Here is a 16,980-nt window from a genome sequence, read left to right as displayed (position 1 = left end):
AAAAATACGACAAACAGGGTCAGTAGAAGGTGACATTTCCGGGCACGTTACTGTCTCGTTGTTAGACCGTCTTGCATTGATCAATATCGTTCTCCACCTGTTTATCTATCGTAAAACGTCTCAAATCTGACCTGTACAGGAGCCAAGCAAGAAGTTCATATAACAGGGAGCCTATTGAATAGTCTACAACTTTGCGTTTAATTGTGTAAATAGATTCTCAAGTGTAGTTGTTATTCGCTTGGATGGTCCACCAGTAGTAGATCGAGGAGCACTGGGAATGGCGTCTAGACTGATCATTTGACCAGCCTCCTTGACGACGAATTTGTTACACAAGAGACTTGTGGGTACAAATATGATGATCTCAGAGGGCAATAATATTACATGACTGACGGAAGTCCAGAGTTCACATCTGAAATTATTTTGTTGCAAACCTGAATTATATATACATGTCACATTTGGAGTGTCTACCCGCAGGGCGTGGGGGTAGTCATTACAATTCATCTTATGCGGATGTGTCGCCCTTTGAGTGTTTTTTTTTTTTTTTTCAACCAGCTGGTCTTAAATGGGATCCACAAATTTCAGGGATTTGGTCTAAAATAGTATTTTTTCAAACGCTATTTTAACTTTTTTTTTGCATTTCGTGTCATTTTACGGATTTTCCAAAACTGGGGACTTCCCTGTATTGCAGCTATTTATAGTTTTGGTGGAATGTACCCAGAATGTATACATAGTTGTAAGGTTTAAAACAAAGTATATGTATTTACTAAGGTATTTTCGGTCCACTTTTGATATGCAAAGACCGTACTTGAGTCTAAAATGCAGTCTGCTGGACAACTGTTTGGTCTAAAATGGGCTCTGGGTTTTGCCTATACCATATCGACAGTACCCCCGCTCTACCCTTTTTAAAACACCACACCTTTATATGTATACATCTTTCTCTTGCCGATTTTGCTATACACCATAGTGTCTTGTTAAGCATTATCCGCGCAAGTAGCTTGCTCATTGTTTTGATTTCTTTGTGGGTTACAACATCTACAGAATTTCTACTATATACATTTGATTTGATTTCCATGAATTTACATCCATGTGTGGATGTTTATTAATCGACAATTCACAAAATTGCGTCACATGCAAGCAATGGGTAGCAAATTTAAAGAGGAAGGAGGCACTCAAGCCATCCAGTTTTAATAACTAGCATAGTGACAGGGATACAGCACGTTTTCAAAATCGTGCCATATTTGATTTTATTACTATCTTGTATAACAGATAACAATTTAAAAGTACTTACAGGACTATGCTTACCTACCCATGACTACCCAAGTCAACACTTAACAGCCAGACCAAATAGAAAGCAGCTTTTTTGTCGACAGATTTATTTTTAGACATGTCAAATTACAATGTATGCTCTGTATACTGTAAAATGCCTTATTTAGCTGGATTTAATTTTCGCTGAAAATACATTTTTGGTGCTTTGTATGGAATTTATTTTCACTAATTTGAATGTAAAATATAGGAAAAAGGGTATATTCACTGGATTTTATTTTCACTGAATCATTTCTTCAGCAAAAATAGCGAAAATGTATTCCAAGCGAAAATAAAGTATTTTACAGTATTATGCTTCAACTAAACTAAACATTTCTTCAATCTAGCGTGACCGTGACTACACAGTGTATATTGTTATTCACACGGTCATTCATATAGATTCGTACAACTCGCATGAATTTCTGTCATGAAATGTGAAACCAATGATACGAAGCATGACTAATTGTATTCCCATATATGCAAGAATTCAATGAGCATTCCTATAGCAACGTATCCAACAACTGTCAAGGAATGTCTTCATTAAAAATGTATTAATCATTCAAATTCCCAGTTGTTATGGTAATGCTGAAATCTGTAGGCAATTCTGTCAAATGGCTAGACATGGTAGATTATTTAACATCTCAAATGAATTCACAAAGAAGCGTTGTATAGCATGCCATCGAGGCATCTCTACTACACGCCTCTAAAGACATATGGTAAAGAATAATTGGTATTGAAATGTAAGCTTCAATAGAGCTATACAAAACACTGTTTGTGGGAAATATTCACACTCGATATATCAAACCAACCATACAATTAAACACACCATTAGTGCCCTGATTGCTTCTTTAGATGTAAGTTTTGTAAATTCCGATTTCAATCATAATATGATAATCTTATATCAATCATCTTTGATATATGTGAGGGTACCACATTCGAATATACAGCAACAACAACAAAACTTCATATGCACATAGCTTTGCCATACACTGCGACTATACAACAGAATGATGTTAGTAAGTTCATCCTTAATTATCTGCCCAATATAGTTCATCTTTGTAGTTCAATTTATTTACGGTGACATCCTTGTGTAGATACCCAAGAGAGATTCCCCTCCTTCTATGTCAGTTATATATATTCCCTCGATTCAGAGTCAGGTTTTATACAAACGTGTCCAGTACGATATCTTTCTGGCCTCGGGGAAGTGTCTCAGTGCATACATGGACTCTGCAAATGTAAAATGCAGTTATTTATGTATAATAGATATCAGCGTAGATGGTGTTAACAACAATCGGCAGTTGTTATCATCCAACATTTGTCCACAGTATAGAATACACTGAAAACAGCAAGTACTTGAGCATGACAATTTTAGTTATATTTTAGGAACACAATTGGCAATGTCTTTGTCAAATATACAAGCCTATTAAATTAGTGTCCTCAAAGAGATCATCATACAGAATTCAATTTACTCGTACAGTAGATTCTGCAATAAATCCAATTAATTCCCGGGTCTTCGTTTCACTAGTGATCATTAAAAAATATATTTTACCTTTTAACATATTTCTGCAGGTATCTGTCATATTACCTATGGGTGCTTCGTACATTGCAATTAACCAATCAAGAACCTTTGTGGGGAGAGAGTAAAAGAAAATTAAACATACGGAGATAAGAAAATGCATCACATTGCAGTCTTTGGGCAATGTTGTTTTGTAGAAAGCAATCACAGACAGTTACAAATTGAACATTGCGCAATGCTAGGCTGGGAATATCTAGAACGTGCACTGGCACATAAACGATGAAAGAAATGAAACAGATACAAATGCAACACATTATTACAAAATTCTGTGTTTTTTTTGCATTTGTTTAGATACTTATTGTTCTGCAAATAAAAATTATTTTGAACTGAGTAAAAGAAAGAAAAGTCACTGACAGGTGTCTAAATCAACAACAAATTTTGATAAATTTGTATTTTTTGGGTCTATAGCCAGTATTAAAACGACCCTGAACATTGACAATGAACGAATTCACCACTAGAGTATGCACATTGGTCTTGAAATCAGTTTTATGTTTATGCAATAGGTGACTGAAATAGAAAAAAAAATATTTTCCACAGATTTTCTTATTGGACTATGACTTAGATAAAAATTTAGTTTGGAAAAAAGTGGCATCCAGCCAGACGGGACGAAAATCTATCATCAGTCTGCTGTTACTGTCATCAGTGATTATCGCAGGACAGCTGTCACTTACTCATTTACGAAATCCCGACGAGAATAGGCAACTTTCGCCTATCTTTAATATTTTAAAAATATTATTTTGTTGTTTCAGTTTTGAAGGAAAAAGCGAGAGAATACTTCTGGATGTCTTACTCAACATTATGAGGCTGTTAAATAGTATGTACAAAATATTTTTTGTTATTTTAATACCTTTTCAGTGAGTTCAGCCCATGGTTGCTTTAAAAGTAGACTGCAGATTGCTAAGGGTAAATGAACGCTCATTTGTGAGAGTATCAGTTCTTTATACTTTTCATTTCCAATAAACATGTGGACAGGTGCGTTTGTCGAAGGAACAGATGACAAACTCGAAGCAGCGTCTCTCTCATATGAAGATGCCAACCCCCTCAGGCAGGATGTGAATCCAGTTGATAAGACAAGCTCTTTTGTACTCCATACCACAACCGCAGTCGTAAATGCGTACATCATGAATTGCGTTGCCTAAGAACAGAAAACTCATTACTTATTATATGCCATTGCAAGTACACTAGCCTGGAGTGTACACAAGATGCGCCGCGGTGAGAGAAAAACAGGAAATTACCAAACCAATCAAATATTTGCTGTGAGTTATAATTTATTGCATTAACTCACGAGGTTATATCATGCTGGAAGTTAAGATAAACCACATAATTATTAAAGCTTTAGCAGAATGAAAATCTATCGGAATAAAACCAATTAATTTACTGTGTCATCCAATCAAGTGTTAGTTATACATGATTTGCTTTCATATAAATGCATTCAAAGTAATGAATATACTTCCTAACTGCAAAGCAAGATCATTACACAAATAAATGCATGGCAGGAACTGTGTGGAAATGAGAATTTCCTTTTCACTACATATGAATCTAATAGATTTGATCACATTATTCTGCCAGTGTTGAATTGTTGTCACTTTTATAAACATATAAAGCTAGCTTATAAATGAAAGATGTTATAAAACACATCTAATGCCATATATTATATTACATTGCATTTACTGTTTTAAGCTAAGTATCATTGCTTCAAATAAAGAATATATTGTTAGTTTCAGTCACAGTGAAATCATGGATATCCATTAACCAGATTATAAACTGAAGATGACTGCACGTGTTTCATAAGTACAGCACTGATAAGTGTACACACTTGACACAGTGTGATGATATTTCGTTCTTGTGTATGAATAAACTGATAATATTTTATCACAAAAGTACTGCAAAATGTGCACAAAGGCAGTAACAGTTCAGAACGATGGCAAGCAGAAGTCAAGATAAAATAAAAGTGTAAATTAATCGCTTTATTTCTAGACATGGAAACAATCATATTAGACAACTATATATCAAACTAATATGAAGTGATGAGACTATGATGGTTCCCATGACGATCACTGTATGATTTTGTACACAGTGATACAATATACTTGCAAGGAACACTGTCAGGTTAAATTACAACTCTGGTATACATTGCACAAAATACAAAGACGTACTCTTACGATGATGAAGAACTATTGAAACATATTCTGAATGGTCTACGGGGGATATTGATTAAATGAACAGCAAGGTGCAGGCCAGGATTGTTTGAGACACTGATGTAATAGGAAAGTATATAATAATCGCCATGCATGGGTTCTATACAGAAACAACAAAACTACAATGTAGATAACAGAAGAGAGACGACAGAGTCATGGGTGTAAACATATTACAGACAAAACACTGAAACGTCTGATCTGGTTTATTACATACATAGTGGCAGGGGCATGTATTAGATAATTACCGACAGAAAAATGTTTGTGAAGTTTATATCATGGAGTGTGCGATATGAAAATAGTGATTATCCCTATATATGTAGCATTCTCCAAAGATACGTCTTCCACAATGAATAAGCTGTTTTGTGTGAGACTGAATTAATAAAACGATGTATATGCCTCTTTACTGGGGGAGAAGGTCGACAGTGATCTGAAGCTGTGATGCACTACATGTAATTCTGCAACTGCATCAATGCAGAATAGGTTGAGATGCACCTTTTTATGGACTTTTTTATTGAAAGTCACTTTTTGCATATATTTGCATATATGGGAATATGGGTAATTGTTTTATGCTCTGAAATTTCGAATATATTGTCTTTCAGAGGAGCACAGTTGAAAAATGAATCAAAAATAGTTGCATATGTTTTGCATAATAAATAAGGCACGCTAACAAGTTCAAGGATTTTCTTCATATGCCAATTATTCCACCTACTTAAGTATAATTTTATTGAACAATTCTGTGAAGAACTGGCGTAAACTTGTTTTAATTTCATCTAGGAATGAGAGACTGTAAATGTAAGCAAACACATTTAACTCACCATCCTGTGGTTGGTAACTTTCACATCTGTTACCTTTTCATATGCCACATTCTTTGCATGCCCCATCAGCTCCAACAACCACTGCATGCTCTGCTCGCTTGGGTATGAGACCAACTGGAGGAGAGATGCCCCCAACAACCAGATGACATGTAAGTGGTGACCTAGCTCCTCAGTTCCAATTGTAGCATCAATGCAAGGATTTAGCCATGTTATTGCCTGTTTTCCTTTTCCACATATGTAGCATCTCACAAAAGTTGCTTTCAACAGATTACCCTGCATGCATTGCAAAACATGAAGATTATTCTATGCATTTAAAAAGGTCCATAAAAACCAAAAGTTAGAAATGGTGTCGATAGTAGGGCAAAAAAAGTACAACCATAATGGATGTATAAATAACATTATTCACCCATTTAATATGATCAATGAATACTACAAGAACTTTAGCGCAACTTGTGATCTGTGGTCTTGCCTTAAATAATGCCATCAATATCAATCAATAGAATCGTCTAACAAGGAAAGCAACTATTGATTTCACTTTCAGAATTTAAAAATATCTCGAAATGACCTTTCAGTCGACAGAGCACTATAATCATATAGATAGTGAAGGTAAAGAAAGATAAATACTGATTTACACACAGGGTCTAACATCACCACCACTACTTTCACATCCTGAAATCAGATTATTATCAGTGTTCTCCCCAGAAAATAAGAAAGCTTAGAATTTAAGAACTCCAGTGTCCTGAGGGGTATTTGAGACATATGAAGTAGAAATTGGTTATATGTTGGCTAATATAAACGGTACAAGTTCCCAAAATTCTAACACTAACTTTTCCCCTGCCCCATTCTAATTGTATATGCTCCCCTTTCAGACATGTATAGTTACTGTACACATTGAAATAGCTACATGCCATTTTAGCGAATTTGACTCAATACATGAATTAACAAAATCCTAATTTAGCTAAAACGCCAACAATCTCATTGCAAGAATATACTTTATTCTAAATTAGCGACATCTTAAATTAGCAAAATTACACCTTAACTAAATTAGCTAAAATGATATTCTAGCTAAAAAGACGTGTTTTACAGTATCTGGAGGGTCATTTTGTCATTCTAGTTGTGTCAACACTATAGTGTCAACACTACACTGGATGAATATAAAACTATGCACATTTATATACACCCAACATTGCATTTACAGTAGCTACTATGTGAAAAGGGAGATTTAAAACATTTATGCATGTATGTATCCAGTGATTTTCATATTCATGCCTGGCGATTGCAATCTTTCCAAAAATACATCAAACAAAACCTACTTGCGATGACGCTGCATGATTTAAATACACAACCGAGAAACAATAACTCAATCAGTACAGTGCATTGTCAAATATCAATCACGGTTGTTGTTTTTATAACTAAATATGAAAGTAACTGACATAAATAACACATGATGTACAGCAATTGAAATGTAGATACAATAACAGGACTAGAAGACCATGGCATCACTCTGTATTATAAATAACACTACCGTAGTAATATGCAATTTACGATGGAGAGAACGAGATAGGAAAGCATCATTTGGTAAATCCACAATGACATTCGAATTACGCAAATCAATTCACTTTTGATTGAACCGGCAATTCACAAATATCGAGCCATATTACAAGAAAAAAAGGCTATCAAGATTTCAATTTAAAGCAACTGTTCAAAGTTAAATTACCTTTTGGGAGTTCTATGCATGTCATGATCAAATATTACGTGATCGTATAAACCTCTAAGCTGACCTTTATATCTGACAGGACAAACACCCAGAATGCTTTTGTTCATTTTAATGAACCAATCAAAGAAGTTGGGAAGGAAATTAAAACTTGACTAAGTCAGTTTTGAGTCATGTCTTCTATTGTGGCACAGGAATCAATTGTACAATTTAGAGGGACACATCATCACAGTTAAAAATAATCTTATTAAAATGTGACGTACTTTACAGGCTTGGTTTGACAAAGAAATAGGTCATGTCTTATCAAACTGCAAAACTTCAGCTGAGTCAAAGCATACATATATATACAAGGCAAAGTTTGAGAGGTTGAAAAAAATCGCAGCAAACAAGCTTTTTCTGATTGTTAAGTGTTATGAATGGGCAGCCAATCAGATACAATCTTATTATTTGCTTTGCATTGACATTAGTTAAGAAGATACACAGAAATTGCTCATTATTTACTTATTATTAATTTATGAAATCAGCCTATAGGCATCTAGCATGATTGGAAAAATAAATTGTTGATATATATATGTGCAAGGAAAACCATGATATAACTTGAAAACAAGAGATGATAATAATGTTTTAAAACTTTGCTCATGTGATACTTATATTAAAAAAATACTTGATTAATGATATATACCTTGACCACAACTAAATATCCATGCAATGACAGACAGAAGCAGTATTGATTCATGGCACTTAATTTTTTGCCACTAGAGGGTGCTATTCAGCAATTCTAAATTTATTTCGATTAAAGGAAAAGTAAACAGAGCCCACATTCATGATTATGTAGTTGCCATGGACTAGTATGCATAAGTTAAGTAGTTTTTTTATTATTGTTTCACACATTGTGTGAATGAGAGCCTTGTGAACAAATGTGTGTAAAGTTAGATGGGGAGTTTCCATATAGAGGTGCATGAGAATCATAAATCATAAAATAAGACAAACTAAAACACTAACATTAAAATACACTGAAATTCAACAAAAGAAAAGAAATAAAAAAATTGAAAATCACTGAAAAATTGCAGCAAGTAATAAGTAATACGACTTCAGTCCTGAGTTATTCAACATTCGTGAGCATTAAATGAATGTCCAGGAATGTCCATGCTGTCGAATGGGCTTTGGTTTATTTGTAGCCACTGTTGATCAAAAACCATTAAGGAAATCATAAATGGATATTTGACTAATTAAAGGAGCTGCTACAGCTAGCCCCTTTGTCTATTAGTCACGACAATTACTACCACTATTTGTTCAAGTTAGATATTTGTCTAAAGTAGACAAAGTGGGTTTTAGTCTAAACCTAAGAAGCCGCAAACCACAGTCATCCCAAGCCTAATCCTACTTCACAGTGTGAATTAAGTGCTGTCACACACTAGTGAAAAAACTGGGTAGGCATGAGATATGTTATTCTACAGAAATGCCTACACACTGAGTGATCTCAAAGTAAATAGACCTCTACCATTTACAATGCATACAACTCAACATAGCTAAGCTAAGGGGCTCCTGGGTGAAGGTAGGCTCCCTATAGGTGTCCCGTTAAATCCTTAAACCCAACTTAACATAAAGTCCAGTAGCAAGTCACTGTGTCTGTGAGTTTGTCATCCTCTGACCCACAATGATCGTATCTCGTCTGTGAGGAGGGGTCTCGCAGCTGATGAGAAATGAATGCTGCACCATCAGGATTTATAGCTATCTGCAAATTATAGCTCTCAGATTATGCTTTCTGGCACTCCTCCACATTGAGTATGAAAAGCTGATCATCTGCTGAATATATCTGGAAAGTGTAGTACAACTTGCTGGAGGCTATGGCTACCCATAAAACAAGAGCTCATACTCGCTGCATCTTTGCCTGAAGACAAGCTGTCAAGAAATAGTATATTTCATGACTAATCAGCATGTGATGCAGCATACTGCAACCCATAGGACGCCTGCTGAAGAGACTGCAACACTATACGAAAAGGCCCAACATGGTGTTGCCAGCCTTGGCATCACCACATAGTGTGTGAGATACAGCCCCTTGAGCAGTGTTTTAATGAATTCATATCCTCTCCCACCCAAACTGATAGACAACATGGTGTTGATTGCAGACTTCAGGTTCCCTATTGTGGATGGGGCCTTCTATCCATATTTGCTGTATGGTAAGGAAATTCTACCAGCTGGGACATAAGGGGTGAGAAAGGATGTGTCTGGTGTTGTACGGTAGTACCAGCGGTGGCAGTGGTAAAACCCAATGGTGCTATCTTGGAGGACGTGGAACATAGTGTTTACCAGTCCCTCTGAAAAACCTTGTGAACATTGTGTTCCAGGTTACAACAATGTGTGAAAATAGACTGGCACTGTCACACCTGATTGATCCAACTCCAGGTTGACAGATGATGAAGCTATAATGCCGATGACTGAAATAAATGTGGCTTCTTCAAATCGTCCAAGTCCACTCTAATCTTGATTAAACAGTTAATTAATGGAAACGGCATGGAAACATTAACCATTATGTCAGAGACAACACCTGGAAGTACGATCATCATTGTATCAGAAGCCCAATTAACACAAATAACACAACAGGAGAAATGCTCACACTCAAGATCACAGGAATAACACACAAGGTGCAGGTCATAATTACACAGATCGACATGGAATCTTCAGTGATTTCATTGGAGCTTTCCAACTTTTCTCCCGCCAAAACAGGTTTGTCAGCCATCTTGAAATTGACAGCTGACTGATGTTGGCAGGTAAGAAACTTCTTACTGAATAGGTGAATGCAGACACAGCTATATACAGCTCAATAACAGCAAAATTAATGACACACTAATGACAGTGCTAACTGAACTGTCTAGCAGATCCCCAACTTCCCGATTTCGTCTTCAGCTGGAAAAATTAGAAAACTGAAAGTAATACCCATAATCCATGCCGTCCACTTTGTGAGTGACACCAATATTTTGTAATTCCGGGGGTCAGTTGGCTGGCTAAGACCCACTTTGTCTAACTTAGACCAATAGTGGTAGTGATTAGTGTGACGCTATAAACTATGTTTGGAAATATAACTGTTGTCAAACCAAAAAACAAACAAATGAATAAACAAAATTTGTGTTGCTGAGAGGCAAAATGCACAGAAAACATACATATTTGTATAAATTAAGAGATTGAAAATTGGAGGTTTGTGAAGAGTTGAACAAATGAAATACACTCAAGAGATCTAGCGAAATTATCTGAGAAAATATCAGAAAGTATATCATAAAACCATTAGATAGTATCCCAGACAACCATTCGAAAGTACAAACATTAGAGAGACCACAGACAACCGTCAGAAAGTCCACATATAATGAACTATGACAAGGTAAATAAGAAATAATTTAGAAACCCTAAAGTCCATCAAAAAACTATTAGTTCCTGCAGCAATGAGATGAGGTCATGAAAACTTTAGAGGCATCTCTCCAAAAAAAATGGTTATTTGTTAGTTGCAGCAATTTCATTTCTTGACACCTCTCGTACAAAAAGATTTTAAAAAAATGTCAGCGAATAAATAAAATAAGATAAACCATATGAAACATAAATAATTATAAACATATTTAAATAACTATGAAAATAAAATAAAATAAAGCCCAATTAAACTAGAATCTTAGTTTCATCAGATTGAATTGGGTCTCTCAGTAAATTTCTTTTGAATCCCTTTATTTCAAGTTGTTTCCTCTCTGTAGCATTCCATTTTAACTAACAATGCATGAAATCTTATAAATCGACATTCATCAAAAATACTAAAAAAAAGGTAAGACAATATAACGTTCAGTTATTGACCCAATTGTTAAGTGTTTACGAAAATATCAATAAGACAATTCGGTGCTGAGGGTCATTTTAATGACCACAGGGAAAAATACAGCAGTGCACAGCCATGTTGCTAAGATATTAACAGGCCACTTTCTTGCTCAATACAGTTCAAGAGGGAAATTGATTTTGATAATAATAGGTATATGAAACATCTGCTTGACTACCATGAATCAAATTGGGGATTCTGACATTTGTTAAATGTGACGGCTGGTAAATGACATGAAAGTATAATATAAATGGAATGAATGGAACACTTACAGGTTAAATTTGAGCAAGGAAATTGTGTGTTTTTTTTCAAGCATATGATATATATTCTAGTTGTCAGCAATTTGTTTAATGATAAATGTCCAATTCTAATGTTCATAAAAGCATAAAATTGTTATTAAAACTATTACATTTATACACTAGCAAAACTAGACTAGAAACTCTACATGACAGCAACTTATTGGCTAATCGACCCAAAATACCTCTTTAATAAAAAATAAAGAAACATCATGTTTGTTTGTATGTTATATATTGACTCCACTACAGTCTGAGTACACTGCCAGCAGTAGCTCTAAAACAAAGTTTACGGGTTTTACCTGCTCAACAATTCATGAATTTTACCAACTCAACAATTTTTGAATTATCAACAAATTTATGGGTACCACCTGTTCAATAATTCACAAAAATTCCTAAATCATACCACAATTCTCATGACAGAAGAGGCATTTATATTACACACAAATTGTTCTATGAGGGATACATTCACTGTTAAATAAATAATAACCTCTTACCTTTTTTGCAGGAGAAGTGATTTGATCCATCAAATCTGAAGGCAGCAGACATAGACATTCACTCAATAACCATAGCAACGGAATGTGGTGATTCTGTTTTTCAAAAAAGAAATATGAAATGTATAATATACCTCAATTTTTACCATGGTAATGATAACAACAATATGACATTTGAATCCATCTTCAACTCCCATCAATTCATTATAAGTGTTTATTTATTTATTATTATTATACATCTGTCACCGTAACGCCATAAGTTACAGCGTGCCGTAATTTCGCGGTGTTTTACGGGGTATTTCATCCTACCATATAAGGAAATGTGAATTCCAAATATGGAATGATTACGCGCTTAAGCCGGGGGTTTGACCGAACTCCACACAAAGAAGTTCGCCGATTCTGTTGTAAACTTTTTAGATTTCGGCATTCCTATAATAAGGTTATTACGAGGATACCTCAAAGTATGCACTCAGACAGTACTGTACTCAGCTGTACTGTCGTTGTGCATACTTTGAGGTATTCTTTTAATAACTTCATAGTATCACAATGAATTTTTTACTATTTATTTATTTGTAAATTGAATAAAGGTTCATGCATTTACAAATACTCCATATAATGGATCTGATTGTTAACTTTAAGAGGGACCAATGTGTCCGCTGTTGGTGGTGCAATGAAAAAAATTAAAGAAAGAAAAAAAGTCTTCATAGTAGGACCTCATAAAAAAATAATTAAACCAATTAAATAGACAATTAAAAATTTAGAGGGAAACATGTTAAAAAATATATAAACGACAGTAAGTTCAATTGGCAGAAGTTGATCATAAAAAAGCACTCTCAGATGTCTGCTGAGTAACCAATCAGTGCAGCATGCCCTCTTATAATTGATTAGCTTCAATGCGGAATCATTTCATATTTTGAACTCGCGTATCACATCAATATGACCGAATTCACGCTCTTTTGAGTTACCGATCAATATAACATTTCACATATAATGGAATAAAAATCAAAAGCAACTAGACTCATAATCACCGCATCAGTTTCACATCGGTTCACTCATCATGAAAAGGTTTTACTTACGGACACATGAGCAATAATTTTTAAAATGAATTTTTTCAGCTGCATAATTTCGTGGATCCTTGAAAAAGTGGAATGATTGAAAACCAAAAATTCATAATCATAAAATAGCAAATATCTGAATTGTAATATGACAAAACTCAGTGGATGTTTTATATAATATCTGTTTTGATTACTTTTTACGTATTCGTGAGACAGATGGCATGGTTAGCGTGAAGCCCGTCAGCGCTAAAAGATTAAAAGCATTAAATAATAACAACCCCTATGGGTTTGCACGCAACGGACCATAATCACTGATAAAAATTATTGACATAAAAAACACTGCATTTGGGAATTGTTAATAAACAAAATGGAAATCAAATCCTTTCTTTGAACCAGTAAATTACCTACACTAATCTTTCGGACCAAACTACTCATTCTCAGGGGTGGAGGAGTCATTATACCGATCATGGACACTATTGTACTTTTCGTCGATTTTATTCATTCTAATATTGATCATTCTTCAAACCAATTATTGTTTCTTTTTTTTTTTTAAAGAAACCTTTTTTCGTAATTGGTAAAATAATTTGATTTTTTAACTTCCCGAAGATGTGCATACAATAAAATAGACACAATGAGTAGGCCTCTAGGAATCCCTGTGGGTAACAAATAAAAATAATTGATTGCCTCAAGTGGAGATTATAAGAAATTTGTTATAACAGATTCTAATTCCCTCAATGGAGAAAAACTGCACTTCCTGTTCAACGCAGCTGAGATTATTTTCAACTACTACTGGAGGAGGGCTGAACCGATAATCACACAACCTTTAATCCTATGTATGTTGTTTTTTAGAGATTTGTCAAAGCTGAACAATATAGTGGAGATAGATTTTAACCTTTTAAGTCAACTTACCCACATAATTTTTTTCATAATTTCTCCAAAATTTTGATTACCGGTAAAAGATTTCGCCAATAGGAAATTATGACCATTTGTCCAAAAAAACGAAAAACTATGTAAAAAGTGGCAAAATGTTTCGGGAAAAAATGATGCCGCCCATTTTTTTTTAAAATTCTGTATTTGTGTGTCTACTGATCACAATAAGTTATAATAAATGCATGTTTGGGTTTATGTATGCTTCTACTAAAAGAAAATACAATTATCATATTTATTTGTAATCATATAATAGCGATACAACATTTACTCTGCTGGTTGTGCATGAGTTTTAACGTAAACAACAGAGGTGTCTTTATTGTTGTAATACATCATATTTTAATACTGTAACAATACATGTAACAATACATGTAACTTTGGGTTTTTATTGGATTAGTAGTACTACAAATATGGCTGTAAAACCTGCCAATCTGTTAGCCCATGACAATTGTTGCTAGGTTACAGTGCATGACTTTGCATCAATCAATGGAGGTTTGCTATTAAACGTAGAACTATGCAGATTCCTACGAATTGACAATACACCACTATGGCTTAGGTACAATGCCAGTAATATCTCATTATTCGTTCTGATTTGTGCGAATGTAGACATTATTGGATGTCATGAATGTCACAAGAAAGAAAATAAGGCATAAATTTATTGATTTAATTATACATAAATGTCACCAGATGCCACCTTGATCCTTTAAAATTTCTAACCAATGAAATGGGATCTCCCGGCCACGCTTGGCAAGTCAGATGTAGAATGTTGCTACGAAATGTGTAATGTTGCTGTATACGCATCTTTGGAGGGGTTTTGAAATTGACTCACTGAATTTTCTATTTTACTTTTTTTGATTCACAAACCAATGTACAGCCAATATTTGATCGTAATAATATATTACTAGTATCATACCTAGGCATTGTTGGCATGACATAATAGACAGCATTTGGGAAGAGCAGATTCTAAGCTCGAAAAGTCTCTTTGAGTTCCTCACGTAGATTCTTAAAATGGCATATATCCCAAAAAAATGAAATAAAAATCTATTGTCTAACGTTGGTTACATTGCATAATAAAGGCTGAGATAGCTCCGCTGTTAGCGATACACATTTCAATTAAAGAACTGAAGATATCATTAGAAATTGAACAATATGTATAGTGTCGCATACGACTTGTTTACCACTTCCGTGTGACTGAGAATGTTCTAGAACCGTACTGTGTCTGGGTGGAATTTTTAGAAGTTGGTTGAATAGGTAATAGGACACTGTAGAAGGCAATAGAAGGTAATGGAACATTCTAGAAATTTGTAGTAAGTTCCAGACTCATTATGTATGCTGATGTAATGGTCTATTTATAGACAGTGTGGGTATATATAGGGGAGTTGTTCAGCACCGAGATTAGATCGGAGATCTCGTTGAATTGTATTGTTGTTTAAGTATCTAGTTATTGGAGTAGTGGAGTTTTACCGCGTTATTGTACTTGATGTTTGCAGAGTATAATAATACCAGTACCAGTTGAAACCTCATCTGTTGGCTTCGTGTTCGTATTTTATCATCGCCGCCAGGGAAGTCTTTCTGTTACTGTTGCCATTTTGGTATTTGAACCATCACACCTGTACTATACCAATTACGGTAATATTACGTTGCGTGATAGTATCAAAGCAATCAGACTTGCTGTTTTCAGGAAGAATTTGAAAATATCACTTTTTACCAAAAATGACATAAATATTCATCAAAATTAGATAATTAAAGATATCATCACAAAATGAACAAATCTGAGAGAGGTCCACATGTAGTACCTATATATGTAATATCAAAGCAATTGGACTTGCCGTTTTTTTAATTGAAGTCGAAAATATCACTTTTTACCAAAAATGACAAAAATATTCATCAAATTTAGAGAATTAAAGATATCAGCACAAAATGAACAAATCTAACAGGGGTCGATATACATGTATATAGTAGCTATATATGTAATATCCAAATAATCAGACTTGCGTTTTTTTATAAGAAGTAGACAACGACGATGACGACGGACATTCAGTAATAGCGGAGCTAAAAATCATATGATTTTGTAGAGTGCATGAGGTGCATTTTACACGAGAAGTTCTCATGCTGACTTCGTTTTTAATAAATTAATATTCCACGTACTAAGAATTGGTTTTGCAATATACAAAATGCAGTACTGCAGTGAATAATATGAGGTTATGCGACCGCATACTGTCTGAATGCATACCTTGCAGTATCATCGTAATAACCTTATTATTATACATCTTTTACTACCAGGAATACATCATAGGAATGCCAAAATCCAAAACGTTTAGAACAGATTTAGCAAACTTGGTTGTGTGGGGTTCGGTCAAACCCTGGGGGCAGCTATGTTTATTTTTTTTATTTTTAATAAAAAATATGGAAGGATGAAAAGTGCAATACTGCAAAATTACGGCACACTGTGACAGATGTTTAATAATATTAAATAACATAATTATGAAGCAATATTTTCAAATCATAATTTCTTCACATGCATGTAACCAACAGCCTGTCTACAGACACCATTAATAAATAAATGAATTTTTGGCATATTGGGACAATCCACACAATTTTTTGTTAAAAATGTTTTCAAATAAATAATCGTACATGCATTTTCAGTTTTATTTCTGTACATGCATCACACAACTCGAGGGCAATTTTTGAACAGCAAATTTGGGAGAAAAATGATGAAATTTCAGCCTGTATTAAACAAACTAGAAACACACCAT

At 34.4% G+C, this 16,980-nt stretch overlaps 1 protein-coding gene across 1 annotated transcript in view; it reads right to left on the bottom strand.

Moving 5' to 3' along the window:
• Positions 1-1,218: 1,218 nt before the first annotated feature.
• The window catches only part of LOC102806825 (focadhesin-like), a 56,058-nt gene continuing 40,296 nt past the window's right edge, over positions 1,219-16,980 (bottom strand). Inside the window, exons 27-31 of the mRNA XM_085507378.1 lie at positions 12,246-12,338; positions 5,892-6,164; positions 3,726-4,013; positions 2,852-2,927; positions 1,219-2,529 (exon numbers count right to left, since the gene is read on the bottom strand). Of these exons, the coding sequence (XP_085363504.1) occupies positions 2,456-2,529; positions 2,852-2,927; positions 3,726-4,013; positions 5,892-6,164; positions 12,246-12,338 (804 nt within the window). The 3' untranslated portion in view covers positions 1,219-2,455. The remainder of the gene's footprint in view (positions 2,530-2,851; positions 2,928-3,725; positions 4,014-5,891; positions 6,165-12,245; positions 12,339-16,980) is intronic.

The sequence above is a fragment of the Saccoglossus kowalevskii genome, chromosome 13 (assembly GCF_978046115.1).
Source record: "Saccoglossus kowalevskii chromosome 13, keSacKowa6.1, whole genome shotgun sequence".
NCBI lineage: Eukaryota > Metazoa > Hemichordata > Enteropneusta > Harrimaniidae > Saccoglossus > Saccoglossus kowalevskii.
This window is presented reverse-complemented; position numbering and strand designations above follow the sequence as displayed.